Source organism: Myotis davidii, unplaced genomic scaffold (genome assembly GCF_000327345.1).
Source record: "Myotis davidii unplaced genomic scaffold, ASM32734v1 scaffold296, whole genome shotgun sequence".
In the NCBI taxonomy this organism is placed as follows: domain Eukaryota; kingdom Metazoa; phylum Chordata; class Mammalia; order Chiroptera; family Vespertilionidae; genus Myotis; species Myotis davidii.
In genome coordinates, this window is record NW_006288889.1 from 2,628,435 (window position 1) to 2,645,019 (window position 16,585).

General features: G+C 50.2%; 1 protein-coding gene across 1 annotated transcript in view; it reads left to right on the forward strand.

Annotated features, from left to right (window-relative positions):
• IL18RAP (interleukin 18 receptor accessory protein) overlaps positions 1-9,122 on the forward strand; it is a 27,032-nt gene extending 17,910 nt beyond the window's left edge. The window contains exons 6-10 of the mRNA XM_006761119.2: positions 968-1,091; positions 2,949-3,100; positions 4,671-4,808; positions 6,857-7,030; positions 7,638-9,122. Of these exons, the coding sequence (XP_006761182.2) occupies positions 968-1,091; positions 2,949-3,100; positions 4,671-4,808; positions 6,857-7,030; positions 7,638-8,008 (959 nt within the window). The 3' untranslated portion in view covers positions 8,009-9,122. The remainder of the gene's footprint in view (positions 1-967; positions 1,092-2,948; positions 3,101-4,670; positions 4,809-6,856; positions 7,031-7,637) is intronic.
• The last annotated feature ends 7,463 nt before the right edge of the window (positions 9,123-16,585 follow it).

Sequence of the window (16,585 nt, forward strand, 5' to 3'; positions counted from 1 at the left end):
AAAACAGCAAAAATGCCCACTGCATGGGAGAACATGTTTACCAATGTTCTCTCTGATAACGGTTTAATCTCCAACATTTACAGGGAACTCATACAATTTAACAGAAGGAAGACAAACAACCCAATCACAAAATGGGCAACACATCTAAATAGATACTTTTCAAAAGAAGACATAAAGAAGGCCAAGAGACATGAAAACATGCTCAAAGTCACTAATCATCTGAGAGATGCAAATCAAAATGGACTTTTTTCTTTCATTTGTTCCTTCTGCCATCCTTAGATTTATTCGTTTTTAATCTCAGTTTTTTAGTTAATTGACCTTTTTTTCATTTTTATTTAATAGCAAAACCTTTTAAGTGAGAAAGATAAATATCACACAATCTCACTCTTTTGTGGAATATAATGAACAACATAAACTGATGAACAAGGACTGATCCAGAGACAGAGGCATTGATTGGACTGTCGGGCCTCAGAGGGCAGGTAGGGGAGGGTGGGGGTAAGGGGAAGAGATCAACCAAAGGACTTGTCTGCATGCATATAAGCATAAGCAATGGATGCAGACAACAGGGGGTGAGGGTGAGGGCAAGATTGGGGGGATGAGGGAACAATGGGGGATAAAGACACATTTGTAATACCTTGATCAATAAATTTTTAAAAAAAAATAGCTGATACTTTATTACACATTTATAATACAAAATCTTTTAATTGATAAAAACATTCTTTCATAAAAATAACAACAAACAACAAAAATCATAGCCCATGTTTGCGATCTCAGCATTGCCACTGCAGATGCGCAGCTGTGTGCATGTTTCTGCCGAGAGGTGGGCGGGCAGGCAGGCGGGCGGGCGGCTTTTCCCGGCTCCGCTGTGCCTGCTGCCTGAGGGCAGGGAGCCATGTCCGTAGGTCTCTTGCTGCGCCGGACAGTGTCCTCACTGCCCTCCTATCTACTGTGGCCCCTTCCTTTGCAGGAAAACCTTTGACTCTTAACTGCACGGCACAGTTTGGCTTTGAAGAGCACTTCAAACCGGTGCTAAGATGGTACAGCAAAAATTCTGGTCAGGAGTTGGAAATCCCAACAAAGGAAGGGAGAAGGTAAGGAGAAAATCAGAGGACAATATTCTTTGCAGCCCACAATGCGTGCTCTCATCTTCGGAAACCTCTGCAATGTGCACACGGAGCTATACATACACACGTACACACACACACACACACATACACACATGCACACGCACGCACAGATGCATGCGCACACACATGCGCACGCACGCGTGAGCACACACACACACACACACACACACTTGACAGTGTGCCAGGAGCGCCAGGTAGTGGTGAAAATGAAAGTCAAAGTGCACATTAACTTTAACCCTGGGCCAAATGCGGCTTCGGGCAGGGCCATGGAGTGAAGTATTTAAGTGGCTTTCAAGTTCAATGTTTAGCAACAGTTTGCTGTGGCTGCTTTAAACATCACGCAGACAAGGCGACAGACAGTGGCCCAGGCTGCTGGAACAGAAGCAACATGTCCGACAAATGGGGGGATGCTGTCCCCCAGCCCCCCGTTCCCTGGTGCCCACTCAGCGTACCCAGGTCTCCAGAGTCATTACAGCCAGAAAGTACGAAATGAGGAAAAGCTGCATGACCAAGGGATCTGACCAAAACTTACGTGAAGTGAGGACAGGGCAGCAGTGCAGCCTGGGAAGGGAGGCTGAGCGGTGGTCTGTCTTGAAATGCTTGGAAGCTACGCTGTTTTCTAGACTTTGTTGCTCTCAAGAGCACAGACGCGATTTAGTGGCCAGAATGAACTGGGAAGACAGTTTTACTTCATAAAATGGAAATCTCTAGCCATTCACATCTATCCAGCTCCTCACCGAGCTGGACACAAGGCCCTGGAGATTGAGGGCTTGGGGCCAATCTGTAGGGCTTGGCGCTAAAAGATATAGTTCCTCATCTTTCTAAGATCTGTTCCACAGTACCAGTCTGTGGGTTAGCACGCCTCTGATTTATAAAACATTTCAATAAACAAATATAACGAAGGACAGGTTTTTGGAGCAGTAATCAGATTTAGCAAGAACTTCTAACACAAGGAAAGTCATTGGGTTCCCTATTAAGCTGATACTGCATCTAAGCTCAAGGGAGTTGAGTATGAGAGAGGGTGTGCTCTGACCTCACACACCCTCTGTGTGGGTGTTTCCCATCCATGGGCAGTGTGAGTGTGGGAGCGCCATGGTGCCCCCTGCAGCCCCTGCCAGCCCCTGTGAGGGGCGGACGGGCAGGTGAGACCTCAGTGGTCTCCGGCAGCAAGAAGCGCTCTGTGGAGAAGCGTTGGTGTTGACGTCTCCAAGCAGCACTGCCTACAATATCACTCATGTAAACAAGACTCCTTAGGGTGAGGACAGAGGCAAGATTGGCAACTTTAGAGAATCCACATTGTGAGGCAATAAAGACCCCATTCCTGGCTGGTCCTGGATGGGCAAGGGCACAGGCCAGGAATCAGGTCACACGTCTGGCAGCGTGAACATGGGCTCGCCTTCTGTGCCTGATCTGCATTGCTAGCCAAGTTAGGACACTCATGCTGCACCTGTGGGCTTCCTGTGAGATGCAGAGTGGAGGGATCCGTAGCCCCCGTTTGTGCTAAGACGGCCTGATACAGAGTAAGCCATCCACGGAAGTCGTAGATGTTCATAAATTCTTGTTAGCATCTTTTCAGGGAAAGGCTTAGAGTGAGCAAGGCCAGCTGAGGCCCACAGGCGAATCATACCAGAGAGTCAGCGCTGTGAACGATGCTTAGCAGATTCATCATTTAAACCCGAGCCTCCCGACCGCGTGAAGCTGGGCGCCACCTGCTGGTTCCCCAGCTTTGCAGAGGCCGATGCTGGCGATCCCATGGTCCCGAGAAGGCGAATGCGTGTCCTTGTACGCCCTGGGCACCTGTGATGTCTCCTCCTTTCCTAGTGTGAAAGCCACCGTGGAGGCGGAAGTCATCCAGCGCACCGTCCACTTGGAGAGCGTCGCCCAGAGTGACCTGCACAAGACGTTCATCTGCTTTGCCCAGAACTCGCTGGGGAACAGCACGCAGCCCCTCCAGCTGAGGGGGAGGAAAGGAGGTAGGCGGGGCACAGTTGCCTCCCCACGGGCCAGGCTTTTCCTAGCAATGGTGCTGTGGTGAGAGCAGCAAGACGACGCTGGTAGACAGCCTTTGTGCACTTTGCTGCTTACCTCAACACTCTGACCAAGACCACACGCTAGTAAGTTTCCTATCAGTGATACAGACCTGGTCCCCTTAACCAATACTGGGCGTACTGGGGCTGTGTCGGAAAAGCCCATCATTCATTCTCCCACTCCTTCCACAAACACCTATGCGAGCTCCACGCGAAGGCCTGTGCTAGAACCTCGGTCCCTCTCTCATTTTCCTTTCCTGACTTCTGAATCCAGGAAACGTGATGGTCAGGTATTGGAGCCTGGAGGTGAGAGAAAGTGCTTCTGCTCAGTGTCCGGGAGGATATGTGTATATCACAGACCACAGCCCTTTAAAGCTGGATGGGTATTCCAGTGAGAAAATGCTTTTAATTCTTTTGAGACAAAGCTCAGAGATGAAAGTGATATCATTCATTCATTCAGTTAATAATGATTCTAGAACAGCAGACTGGCTGCTCACGAGATTTCAATAAGGCAGTCTTTGGCTCTGGCCTGTGGGCACTATATAAAGGGGTGTCTCCTACGCTAGGTGCACGGAGGGTGTGCCAGATGCACCTCCTGGTCGCAGGGAGCGTAGGCTTCAGTGGGGATGACTGTACCTGAAACTGATTTGCAGTGAGAGGGTGCAGAGCACGGGGGCAGTTCCCGTGGAAAATAAATAACAGTGGCTCCCACCACTTCCCAGGCACCCTGCCCAGCACCTGCCCCTCCCCAGTTCTCCCCACTCAGTGTAGGACCTCCCTCCAGGTGTGGCTGACGCATCTCAGCCATCAAGAGGAAGCTCCGGTGGCGGCCATGCTGCTGGGATAACAGGGTGGAGACGCTGTGGGTGGGCGCAGTGGCGGGCGCTCTGCACTGGCTCACGGCGCTGTGTCCCTGTAACCAGACAACCAAGGGGTCCAGCAGCCGGTCACTACTTGAGCCAATTGCAGAGATAGGGTGGAATCCTAGCTGAGCGTTTATTCCAATCCTGCTGGCAGCAGGGAGAACAGCTGGTCACCCACAAACACCTGCTCTGCCCCATAAGCCGGCGGCTTACATTGGGTAGAAGGACACGGTTCTGTGGGGAAGTAGGAATTGCAGGCATGGGGGAGTGGGCACAGGATAATCTTACAGGTTACAAGTCATGCGGGCTGAGGGGGGCAGGGGTCACGGAGGGTGGGTGCCTCCGGGCGCCCTGGGACCAGATTACAGGTAACAGGGGCTGGGGTTGCAAAGAGCAGGTGCCTCTGGGACAAAGTGCCTCCGGGGCCAGGTGCCAGGAGGTTGTAGATCTTTCCATAGTGACACGCAGTTCTCAGAAGAGGATGGACTGCGATCCCATGTGAGCTCCGTGCCCCAGGCGTGCAGCTCCCAGCCAGGAGCTTCTCTGAGCAGAACAGAACCGCCCCGGTTAACAGGTTAACAGAGCAGGAGCCATAGTTCTTACCCTTGTAGCTGGTCCCCAATCTATTCTGTTCCTGCCCCTCCCATCCCCAGTGGTGTTCCTGTACGTCCTCCTGGGCACCGTGGCCGCCCTGGTGGGCGCACTGGCAGCAGGCGTGCTGCTCTTCACATACTGGATTGAGGTGGTGCTGCTGTGCCGGACCTGCCAGGACAAGGACGAGACACTCGGGGGTAAGGGCCGCCTGCTCTGTGACTGTCCCTCTCAGGACTGGCTCAGGCACAGGAGCCCAGAAACGGGTTGCCTGACGCCAACCTGCCCGCTGAGCTGCCAGGGCTGCTGCACCTGCACCTGGAGGCGCAGGGCTCCTCACTCCAGCAGGGTGTCTGCCATGAGGCTCACACAGGTGGGACCTGACACGGTCTCCTGCTGACCGCGAACTCCGTGTGGGACCCGGCCCTGCGACTATGGTTGGTTCCCCTCCGGAGGCCGCGGGCGGTGGGGCGAGCGAGCACAGCTGCGGCCCTTAGAGCAGCCCCTGCACTGCTACCTCGTGGGGAAGCCGAAGCCGGCCCGGCAACCCCCCAGCCAGACAGTCTTGCCCCACAGCACTGCTCGGCAAGGGCGGAGCTTGGGCGGGCCCCTTAGTGTGGCCTCCTCAGCCTCACCTGTACAGCCAGGGGCCTGATGGTGGAGAGAACGTCCCTGAGTGTGACGTTGTGTGAGCTGCAGGCCCCGTGCTGTCGGCCAAGTGCCATCCACCCCCGAACAGAGGGCTGCTTCCGTGTTCTCTGGTCCCTGGGCCCAGGGTTAGAATGTTTGTAGTTTTAGCAAATAGCTCTGTTGCTTGGAGAGAGCACAGCCCTCTGCTGGCCTCCAGGCCAGCCCTTAAGCCCTTACCTGCAGGGAGCCCCCCACACCCCGGGCCAGCCCTTACCTGGCAGGAGCCCCCACACCCCGGGCCAGCCCTTACCTGGCAGGAGCCCCCACAGTGCTTCCCCGCACCAGCCACCCATGAGGGCTGTCAGGTCTCCGGGAACCGTAAGTGAAAAGCTCCCGTCACCTTCCCTAAGACCATTCACTGAGACACGCACTAGAAACCCTTAGGCAAGCGGGCTGCTGAGATTCATTTAAAACGAAGGTCAGCCTTCTTGAATTAAGCCAATATCTGGTCATAGTCTTGTTTCCCTGAAAACTTCAGCTTCTGCTAAAATCTGCTTGTCCTGCGGTTCTGCAGCTTGTACGGTGGGCGGGAGCCTTCGCTGTGACCACGCTCCTCTCACTGCCACGGACACGTCAGGAGCCTGGTGTGGGCAGGACGGGCTGGGCACAGCCAGTCAGTGCCCGCTCTGGCCAACCTGGTGCTTTCCAGCAAAATGTTTCCTTCATGCTGGTGATGACACACAGAAGCTCTGAATGTCGCATTGTGAATGTCTAACAGGTTGTCTAACTCTTCCGCGCTCTAGTTTTATTACCCAAGATCCATAATGTTTCCCGATTATAGAAAAGTCCTAGTTTGCTGGACTTGGAAGGAGTTGGGACAACTGTGGCATGTTCCACGTGAAACTGCGCAGCAGTACCTGCAGGGCACACCTGAGCATCCTGCTGCCTGGAGCAGCTCCCCACCTGGCTGCGTGGTGCCGGCCCCTGACTCCAGGCCCGCTCCTCCCTCCTCCCCAGAGGCCCCTAGGCCTGCAGGGTGCTGGTCCTGTGGCTACCCTGTAACTGACCGCGGGCCCGTGCAGAGCACCAGTGTGTCCAACCCCGAGCCCGGGATTCACCTGGAGATTTCCTGCCACTCCAGGTAGTTGGTTAGCGTGGCCCAGTCATGAATGTGCATTTGAAATCCTTTGTCAACGGAGGCACTGGAGACCTAGACCTGTCCTGGGACAAGTGCCAGAGCTGCAGAGCCCCTGGAGGAGGAGGACGGGTGCTGATCCGTGCTGCTAAAGGCCAGGCACCAGCTTTCTGGTCCGCTACCTCCTGCGACCTGCCAGCGGCCACGGGGCTTTGGCCATGGGGCTCCTCCCGAGCGGGACATGGCGCGCGGGGCCCAGGTGGCCACCAGCAGAGGCCCGGGAGCTTCGGAAAGTGAACCCACGCGACTCCTGGGCCGACAAGGGCACACGCCCAGTGGGGTTTGAAATGGACTGGCTTCTGCTGCTTTTATTTTTTGTCATCAATTCAGTGATGACCCCACACCCTGCTTCACACCCATTTGCCATATGTTTGGAGCACAGGTAGGTGTGCGTGGCTTACACTGCTATCATCCTCTCTCCAGATAAAAAGGAGTTTGATGCTTTCATCTCCTACGCCAAGGGGAGCGCCTCTGAGAGCGAGCCCGCCTCGCCCGTGAGTGAGGACTGCTTGGCCTTGAAGCTGTTCCCCGAGGTTTTGGAAAACAAATACGGCTACACCTTGTGTTTGCTTGAAAGAGACGTGGCTCCGGGAGGAGGTAGGCCCAGCCTGCCAGAGGATCGATAGCTCAAAGGGGTGGTCAGTGCCAATCTGTCCCCTCGCCGCTGGGGCTGGCCCCGCTGGGAGGGCTGTGAGCTTAAGACACCTGGGCAGCCGTGTGTCTATCACGTGAGCCTCCATCCAAGGGGAGAGGACTGGCCCCAGGGCCTAGGACAGAGCTTCCCTGGCACCTCACAGGATGACCCTGTCCTTCCCACTGGGTGGCCCCTGCCATGGGGGATGCTGCCGGCCACCAACACAGCACCAGCCACGGGTTACTGGAGCCTGGGCCCGGCCTCTGCCTTCTCCATTCAGATCTACCAAGGGGCTGGACGGCCTGCGCTCCTGATCCTGCCCCCTGTTCCACAAGCTTTGCTCCTAAAGGAGTGACCTTTGAGGAGACAGCATGCAGGGAGAACTGCAGGTTGAGGCGCTGGGCAGTAGGGTGTATCCCCGCTGTGGATAGGGCGGCAGTAGCTGGTGAGGTTAGTGGAGCAGTCCGCTCTGCCTGGAAGGGAACCTCTGGGTAGGTCTGGGGGAACCAGAGTTATTGTGACTCAAGGTTTAGCAATAAGAGTGCAATTAATTAAATCCTTTCTTTCCAGTGTACACGGAAGACATCGTGAGCATTATCAAGAAAAGTAGAAGAGGAATCTTCATCTTAAGCCCCAACTATGTCAACGGACCCAGTGTCTTTGAACTGCAAGCAGCAGTGAGTCTTGCCTTGGATGATCAGACGCTGAAGCTCATCTTAGTCAAGTTCTGTCCCTTCCAAGAGCCAGAATCCCTACCTGACCTGGTGAGGAAGGCTCTCCGGGTTTTGCCCATAGTCACTTGGAGAGGCCTCAAGTCAGCGCCTCCCAATTCCAGGTTCTGGACTCGCATGCGCTACCACATGCCCATGAAAAACCCCACGGGGCTCCCCTGGGGCCACCTCAGGGTTATCTCAAGGGCTTTCTCACTGGGAAGACAGTAAAACAGAGGCCCTTGGGAGGAGCTCCCAGCCTAGGCACTGGCAACCTGGGCCCCGGTGAGCAGAGAGACTGCCAGGCAGGGCACACAGCCTGGATCGGGCTGATCTAAAGTGGACGGTGCTCGGCCCCCTGGGATGGCCCTGGGGCTGGGCCTCTGGTCTCCTGGACTGGACAGAGGGAGAGGCGATTCTCCAGGCACTGCAGACGCTCAGCACACTCCCACGGCTTTCTTAGTGGTCACCAGCATCAGCAAATGTGTCCACTTTTACTGGTGGCTATGGACTATCATGTCTGCTGTGTATTGTACATATACATTTATATATATATATTTGCAATAAAATAAGTATTATTTCATTAGAAACAAGCAATTTCAACTTTGTCAAATATTTCTCTGTAAAGAAGGTAATTCTTGCTCCATGTTCACCCACTAGCTCGGGAGCACAGAAAGCAAGTTGGAAGGCCGGATGGGCACCAGGAGCCATGTTAGCCTGTACACTCGTCCTGTGGGCACGGTCCCCTCTGGCAGATGAGCTGGCTGAGCACCTCGCCAGGACACAGGCCTGGGAGTAGAGGAGGGGTACTTTCAGCTTCTCCTTGCCGTTGGCCTTAGGGCACGACTGACCTGAAGTACAGAACCTTACTCTGGGCCAGTGGAAGGAGGGACCATCTGGGCCATATGGTTGGAGCAATGAATGGACTCACAGCTACACACAAAGTGGAAAGGCGGTGGCAAGAGTCAGCAGCCAAGATACAAGCCTGAGAAACAAGCTTCTACACAACAAGGCTGGACTGGGCAGAGCTTCTGTCTAAGCCATTCCCCCCTGAAGCAGACGCTTCTTGTACAAGCTTCCTGGCCTGCCGGCCCCAGGGCAAGGCCTGCTGGTCACAGGTGCTTTGCTGGAGGACCGAGCAGCTGTTCCCCGCAGACAAGAATGTCATTCTCATGTGTTTGTTTTCCTTCTGAGAGTTCAAATAGTGCTCTAATCCCGCATGAACATAAAGCCCTCTCAACCCTGAGGGGGTGGGATGATCCATTTGAGTGACAAAGAAGAGCAACTTCTGGACTCATTCACATCTGCTGTGTCACTCATTCGCATGTGCTGTGTCACTCATGCGTGTGCTGTGTCACTCATGTGTGTGTGCTGTGTCACCATTCGTGTGTGCTGTCTCACTCATGCGCGTGTGCTGTGTCACCATTCGCGTGTGCTGTGTCACTCATGTGTGTGTGCTGTGTCACCATTCGCGTGTGCTGTGTCACTCATGCGCGTGTGCTGTGTCACCATTCGCGTGTGCTGTGTCACTCATGTGTGTGTGCTGTGTCACCATTCGTGTGTGCTGTGTCACTCATTCGTGTGTGCTGTGTCACTCATGTGCATGTGCTGTGTCACTCATTCGTGTGTGTTGTGTCACCATTCGTGTGTGCTGTGTCACCATTAGCGTGTGCTGTGTCACTCATTCGGGTGTGCTGTGTCACCATTCGTGTGTGCTGTGTCGCTCATTCACATGTGCTGTGTCACTCATGTGCGTGTGCTGTGTCACCATTCGCGTGTGCTGTGTCACTCATGCGCGTGTGCTCTGTCACCATTCGCGTGTACTGTGTCACTCATGCGCGTGTGCTGTTTCACTCATATGCGTGTTCTGTGTCACTCATGTGCGTGTGCTGTGTCACTCATGCGCGTGTGCTGTGCACTCATGCGCGTGTGCTGTGTCACCATTCGCGTGTGCTGTGTCACTCATTTGCGTGTGCTGTGTCACTCATGCGCGTGTGCTGTGTCACTCATGCGCGTGTGCTGTGTCACTCATGCGCGTGTGCTGTCACACCCACGGTATAAATGGAATCCGAGTTTGGAGCGACTAAACATCACTGCCACGGGCCACCGAGCGGAGCCTGCGAAGCCCTCTGGAGCTCCTTCACAGAGTCGCCCACATCATAGCAGCCACTGTGGCTTTGGCACCAAGGAGCATCCTTGTTGGGAATCCCAGCAATAAAGTTAAGGACGAGTTAGAGGGTAGGAATTATTCCTGCAGGAAGTTTCTTGTGGGAAGGCTCATTGCAGGGTCTCGCTGGGGAAGAACCCACACTCGCGTTGTGACTTCATGGTCCGGGGACAGCCAGATCGCTGCTTTTCCTGCCATGAACGCCCTGGGAACTAGGACTCACAGGCCCTTTGGCCAGTCTATCTAGCTTTATTCTAAAATAAATATTGCTGTAATTAATCCGTCCCGTGGTCCAGAGTTCTGTTCTGAGCTTAACAGAAACTCAAACTGGGCCTCTGATTTGTATATTTATGAAAAAGAAATTATTTGGGTCTAACACGTACAGGTCCAAGTGTAATCTCCATGGCCCAGGGGATTGCAACCGCCTGGCTCTGACACCCCGCAGAGCACTCAGCAGGGCCCTAGGTGGCATCTCAGGGCAAGCAGATCTCACAGCTTTCCTGGTCTCTCTGAGTTTCAATGCCTGTATTTACTGTCTGTATTATTTCCAGGTCACAGGTGCAGGTAAGATGGAGTAAGCATACACCACCTTCTCTCTCCCAGTAATTATAGCTATAAAACCTGGAAAATGCATAGAAAACAGCTTGATCATTCTGAAAAGTAAATGGAAGCAAGCAGATTGGAGAAGCCAAGAATTCAAAGTACCCCGTGTTAATTTTCTCAGTCTGAGCACAGAAGTGGACATCGGTGGTACCGAGGCGCTCCGGAGCCTCCGATCCCGCCGTGCAGACCGAGGACAGCTTTCCTGACGCGCTCTCTTTCCTCTCCTCGCCTTCGCTTCCCAGCCCCTGTGCAGTTCTGTGCTGGTGGCAGCTGTGCCACCAGAACAGCAGCAGAAGGGCCTCCAGAGCCCACACCTGTGGGGAAGGGCATGTTCACTGTGATACAAGGCACTGGGGTCCCAAGAGAAGGTGACAAATCTCTACTGATTTTTTTTCTGTGTCCTCTTATCACTTGGCTGTGGAGATGGAAACAAATGTGGAAAGCGCACTTCAGCGTGGGGTATATAAGCACGCACAACACACTGGCCAAAGAAATCTGAAGAGGAGGGTGGGCAGCTTATGGAGCCGGAAAGTACCGTGGACATGGCAGACAAAGGGGAGCTCAGGAAAGCAAACCAATAAGGTTGCTTCCAAACTCCTGGGCTCACACCTCTGCTGCATCTGCAGGAGTCCAGCACTAAGCAGAACATGATAAACTGAGGATTGAACTCTAAAACAGACCTCTTCCTAAGTTCCAGACTGGCCAAGTCAGGGGGCATACTGGGGCTGGTCTAAGTAGAACTAAAATACAGTAAAACAGGACTGACTGAAACTGCCCAGGCTGGCTTAAATTTGGGGCTTGAATCAATTGGCTCACCTGCCTGCTTTTTAAAAAAACAAAAACACTATTCTTCACAGGATTTTAGCAAGATCCAGAGTTGTGTAACATAATATTTATTATTTATGAAAGTGTATTTATTGATTTTTTTAAAGAGAAGGAAGAAGGGAAGAGAGAGAGAGAGATTTATTGTTCCACTTATTTATATACTTATTGGTTGATTCTTGCATGTGCCCAGACTGAGGACCAAACCTGCAACCTTGGCACCTCAGGATGACATGCTAACCAATTGAACTACTGGCCCGGGCTATATAACATAATATTTAAAACATTCATAATATAATCCATTGAAAGCAAAAAATTATAAGATTTTCTGATGGATTTTCAATGTAGGTAGATGTAATAATATGAGTCAACTATACTACAAAGGAGGGAGGGTGAGAAAACATAGATTGGCCCTGGTTGGCATGGCTCAGGGAGCTGAGCATTGCCACATGTGCCAAGAGGTCACCAGTTCAATTCCTGTGTGGGTATGGACCCCAGGAAGGGATATGCAGGAGGCAGCCGATGAATGTTTCTCTTGGTGACATTTCTCTCTCTCCCTCTCCCTTCCTCTCTCTCTAAAATCAATGAAACTACATATATATTTTAAAAATATATATTGAGTAAGGTATCTGCATAACACTTGCTGTGGTAAAATATTAATTCTAAGTAGAAAGTGAAAACATCTACATTATAGAAGGTCAGGGGCCATCATGACCTAAACGACCAGACGGATGACTGGTCACCAGAAAGTGCATGGAGCACCTCTCGGTCGCCTGGAGAGAGAGGCGAGGCCTGATCAGCAGCTGCCATGGCTGCTGGCGAGGCCTGGAGAGAGAGAGAGAGGCCAAGCCTGATCAGCAGCTGCTGTGGAGGCTGAAGATCAGGCACAGAGAGAGGCCCAGAGAGAGAAGCAGGGCCTGATCCACAGCTGCCATGGAGGTTGCAGATCAGGCCCAGAGAGAGGCCTGGTGATAGGCCTGGAGATGCTAACTGGCATAGAAACCAACCAATCAGAACCAAATCTAGGTGAACTGCGAGGAGTCAATAGCTGCCTAGGAGGCGGAGCTTTTGATGCTGACTGGCATAGAAACTGACCAATCAGAACCTAATCTGGGTGAACTGAGAAGGCAGAACCTAAGGTGGGGACTGAGGAGGGGTTTTTAGGGTAACAGCTGTTTGGTGTAAGGTGTAAGAAACAACCGTCCATCTTCTGGATGTCTGACTCCCTTACAGACAAAGCCGTGGTGGTGGGGGCTGAGGCAGAGGCAGTTGGGGTGATCAGGCCAGCAGGGGAGAGCAGTTAGGGGCAATCAAGCAGGCAGAGAATTTAGAGGCGATGAGGCAGGTAGGCAGAGTGATTAGGGGTGATCAGGCAGGCAGGAAAGTGAGTGGTTAGGAGCCAGCAGTCCCAGGATGCGAGAAGGATGTCCAACTGCTGGTTACAGGGATGGGGCCTAAACCGGCAGTCAGATATCCTCCAAGGGGTCCCTGATTAGAGAGGGTGCAGGCTGGGCTGAAGGAACCCCCTGCCCCCTGCATGAATTTTTTGCACCAGGCCTCTTGTAAGTAATAATATTTTAATCCCTTAGGTAAGCACTAAGACAGATAAAAATATTGTTACAATATAGATAAATTAAAATGAAGCAATAACAATGCTCCAATGTCCCAGAAGGAGGATGGAAACAGAAAATAGGGGAACAAAAAAAAACCTGAGAATATAAGAAATCAAACAATGAACTAGTAGATATACTTTCAAACATATCAATAATTACATTAAATGTAAAATGTGTAAACATAGTATTCAAAAGACTACTATTATTAGAATGGATTTTTTGAAATGACCCAACTATATTTCCTATACAATAAACATATTTCAAATATAATGATATAGGTAGATTAAAAGGATACAGACAACATAGTTCTTTGTCTGAACATTAATTTAAAGGAAAGTTAGAGTATCTGTATTAACATCAGCTTAACTAGACTTCAGAGCAAAGAAAGTTACCAGGGGGTAAAAATGATGTCACATGAAAACAAAAGAATGCATTTGGAAGAAGACATAACCATCTTAAATGTGTGTGCAACAAACAGCAGAAATTCAAAGCACATGCAGGAAAAACGGACAGCTCTAAGAGGAGAAACAGACAAGTCCGCACATGGACCTAGAGACTTTAATGCTTTTTCTCAGATATTGATAAAGGTAGTAAACAAAATCAGCAAGTGTTGGGAGCCAGAAAAAAGCTGGCAAGGTCCTTGCACCTGAAGGGGCTAGCAAGGCTGGGACCCTTACCCACACAGTTTTCCCAGACTTGTTTGGATGGCGGTTATCAGTAGAATGAGAGCAACCTTTGTCAATGAGAACAGCCTTTCATAGCTTACCAAGAAGTCTGTAACTATTTACTGAGATATGCTGTACTGAGAACTTGTCCTTCTGCTGTGTCCCTCCCTTAGAGATTAAGAGGGACAAAGAATACATTCCTCTTGACAGACCTCCTATTCAGTGTCTTGTGTATAAATAGGATTGTATAGCTAGTAAACTCGCTTCAGTTCCTTGGAGCTGTAGTCCTCCCGATCCCGCTTTCCTGTCTTCCTTTCTTTTCTCAATTCCCACCTCCCTGCCTCAGCCCGGCTCAACCTGTCAGGCTGGCCCTGACAAGCAAGGATAGAGAAGAACTGAACAATGCCCTTAATTCATAATTCCATAATTGCTGGGTCTACTAGACAATGTAAAACAGCCCATCTAACAACAGCAGAGTGCACAGTATTTTGAGGTGCACACAGAAAAGTATCTAATACATTTCTCACAGATATCTTAGGTTAGAAAACAAACATTGACAAAAATAGCACACTTATACAAAGTATGTTCTCTATTTACAATGGATTTATAATAGAAATTAATAACAGAAAGAGAGCAGAAAAATCTTAATCTTGAAAATTAAACATTTCATTTCTAAGTGATCTCTGGGTTAAAAAGGAAGCCTTGGGGGAATTAAATAATATTTTAAACAGAAAAAAAATGAAAATACAATATATATAAAAATTTGTAAGATGGGAATGCCATACTTAGGGGAAACTTATAGTGCTAGTGCTTATATTAGAAAAAGAAAATATATAAATTAATTATCTAAACTCCTACTTCAACAAATATAAAGAAGGAAATAATAAAGATAAGAGCTGAAATTGATTATATTGAGCACACACAAAAAAATAAAAAAATTAACAAATGTTACTTCTTTCAAAAGCAAAGAAACAAAAAGAGGGAAGACACAAATTGCCAATATCAAGAAAGAATAAAATAATAACACTACAGACCCTGCATATCTAAAAAAGGATAATGAGACAATAGTATATATAACTATATGGACTCATATTCGGCAACCTAAATGAAAATAAACAAATTATTAAAAACTGTAAGGTAAGAACCAAGATGGCAGCATAAGGTACAGACCTGTGTGTGCTGCCTCCCACAACAACATTGAAAATACCAACTATAAGACAAAACAGCTATCATTCAGAACCATGGGAAAGCTGTCCCAGTGGAAGTTCTACAACTGGAAGGAAAGAAAGAAGAGCATTGAGACTGAGTAGGATATGCAGAGGCGCCAAGAACAGAGGTATGGAGTCGCGCACCAGGCGGGCTGCAACTGGATGAGCGGTTTTTTTCAATTGAAAGGGGTTATAAACTCTCGAATCCACTGAGCTTGTTTGGGGCAGATTCTGAGGTCCCAGACCCCTATGGGGAGAGGCGGGATGACCTTGCAGTGGGTCGGAAAGCGAGGGCGGCTTTCTCGTGGAGCTGCTTGCTGGCACTCGGGGACGCAGAGACACAGAGTCGCGGAGAGGTGAGGAGTCGTGGAGATGCCATTGCTGTTTGCTCAGCCCTGGTGATTCCCTGAGGCCCCGCCCTACTCAATTTATATCACCACCCAAGCTGTGCCAGAGGCACAAAAGGAACCACCTGCGCTTTTGCAGCTTAACCTAACAAACTACAGATTTCAACTCCTCGCACCCATAAGGGACACACTCAAGAAGCAGAATCAGGTTTGGAGGAAGCCAGAACCGGACCCAGCTGGGCCGGCTACATGGAGCCACTATACCAGCAAATGCACAAACAGGTCCACCAGATCAAGTCTTACATAGGACGCCGGGAGACAGCAGACAAGCAGTCTCTGCACTTAGTAGAAAACGAAATCCAAGCAAGCATACCAGATATTCAGCCAACAAGAATGTCTGGAGATTTTGTCCAGCAAGGAGCTGCCCAACAAAAGACAGAATACCAAACTTCGTGTTGACCAGTTAAAGTATGATGTCCAGCACCTGAAGACTGCTCTCAGAAACTTCCAACATCAGCGATACACAAGGGAGCAGCAGGAGAGACAGCGAGAGGAGTTTCTGTCTCACACCTTCACCCTCAACATGGGATTCGGCACCCCCTGCGAGGCTGCGATGGCCCCTGAAAGGCTGTAATGGCCCTTGTGAGGCTGAGACAGCCCCTGTGAGGCTGAGATAAAAGCGTACACCTATGAATGAGGACATTGGCGGGGTAAGGGCAGGGGGGGGGGGGGGAACTGTGTGGAGGAGAGCTATGGGGGAAAAAGGGGGGACAACTGTAATAATCTGAACAATAAAGATTTATTTTAAAAAATGAGTCTCTTGCACACAGCATATGTAAGGGTCTTGTGTGGTTATCCATTAGGCTACCATATGTCTTTTGATTAGAGCATTTAATTTATTTTACAATTAAAGTAATTGTTGATAGAAAAAAAAACTGAAAAAAAAACCCATAAGGTATCAAAGCACACTTAAGAAAAAATAGATAACCTGAATGTGCAGAACTAATAAATAAATTGAATTCATAGTTTAAAACTTCCAAAAAAATAAATCTTAATACCTAGAGTGTTTCACTGTTTAATTCTACCAAACATTTAATTACATTAAAAAATTGACACCAGAAGAGAAACTAAGATGGCGGCATAGATAAACACCGGGAAATTGCTGCCCCCCACAATTGAAAAATACATCAAAAACACAAAACGGACATCATCCAGAACTACAGGAAGGCTGGCTGAGTGTAAATTCTACAACTAGAAGGAAAGAAAAGCACACTGAGACCCAGAGGAGCTGCAGAAGTAAAGTGCAGAGGTACCGAGGCTCGAGCGCATGGAAAGGGGCTGGCACCTGAGGACGCGGCTGTCTTTTTGAATCGGGAGGGAGTG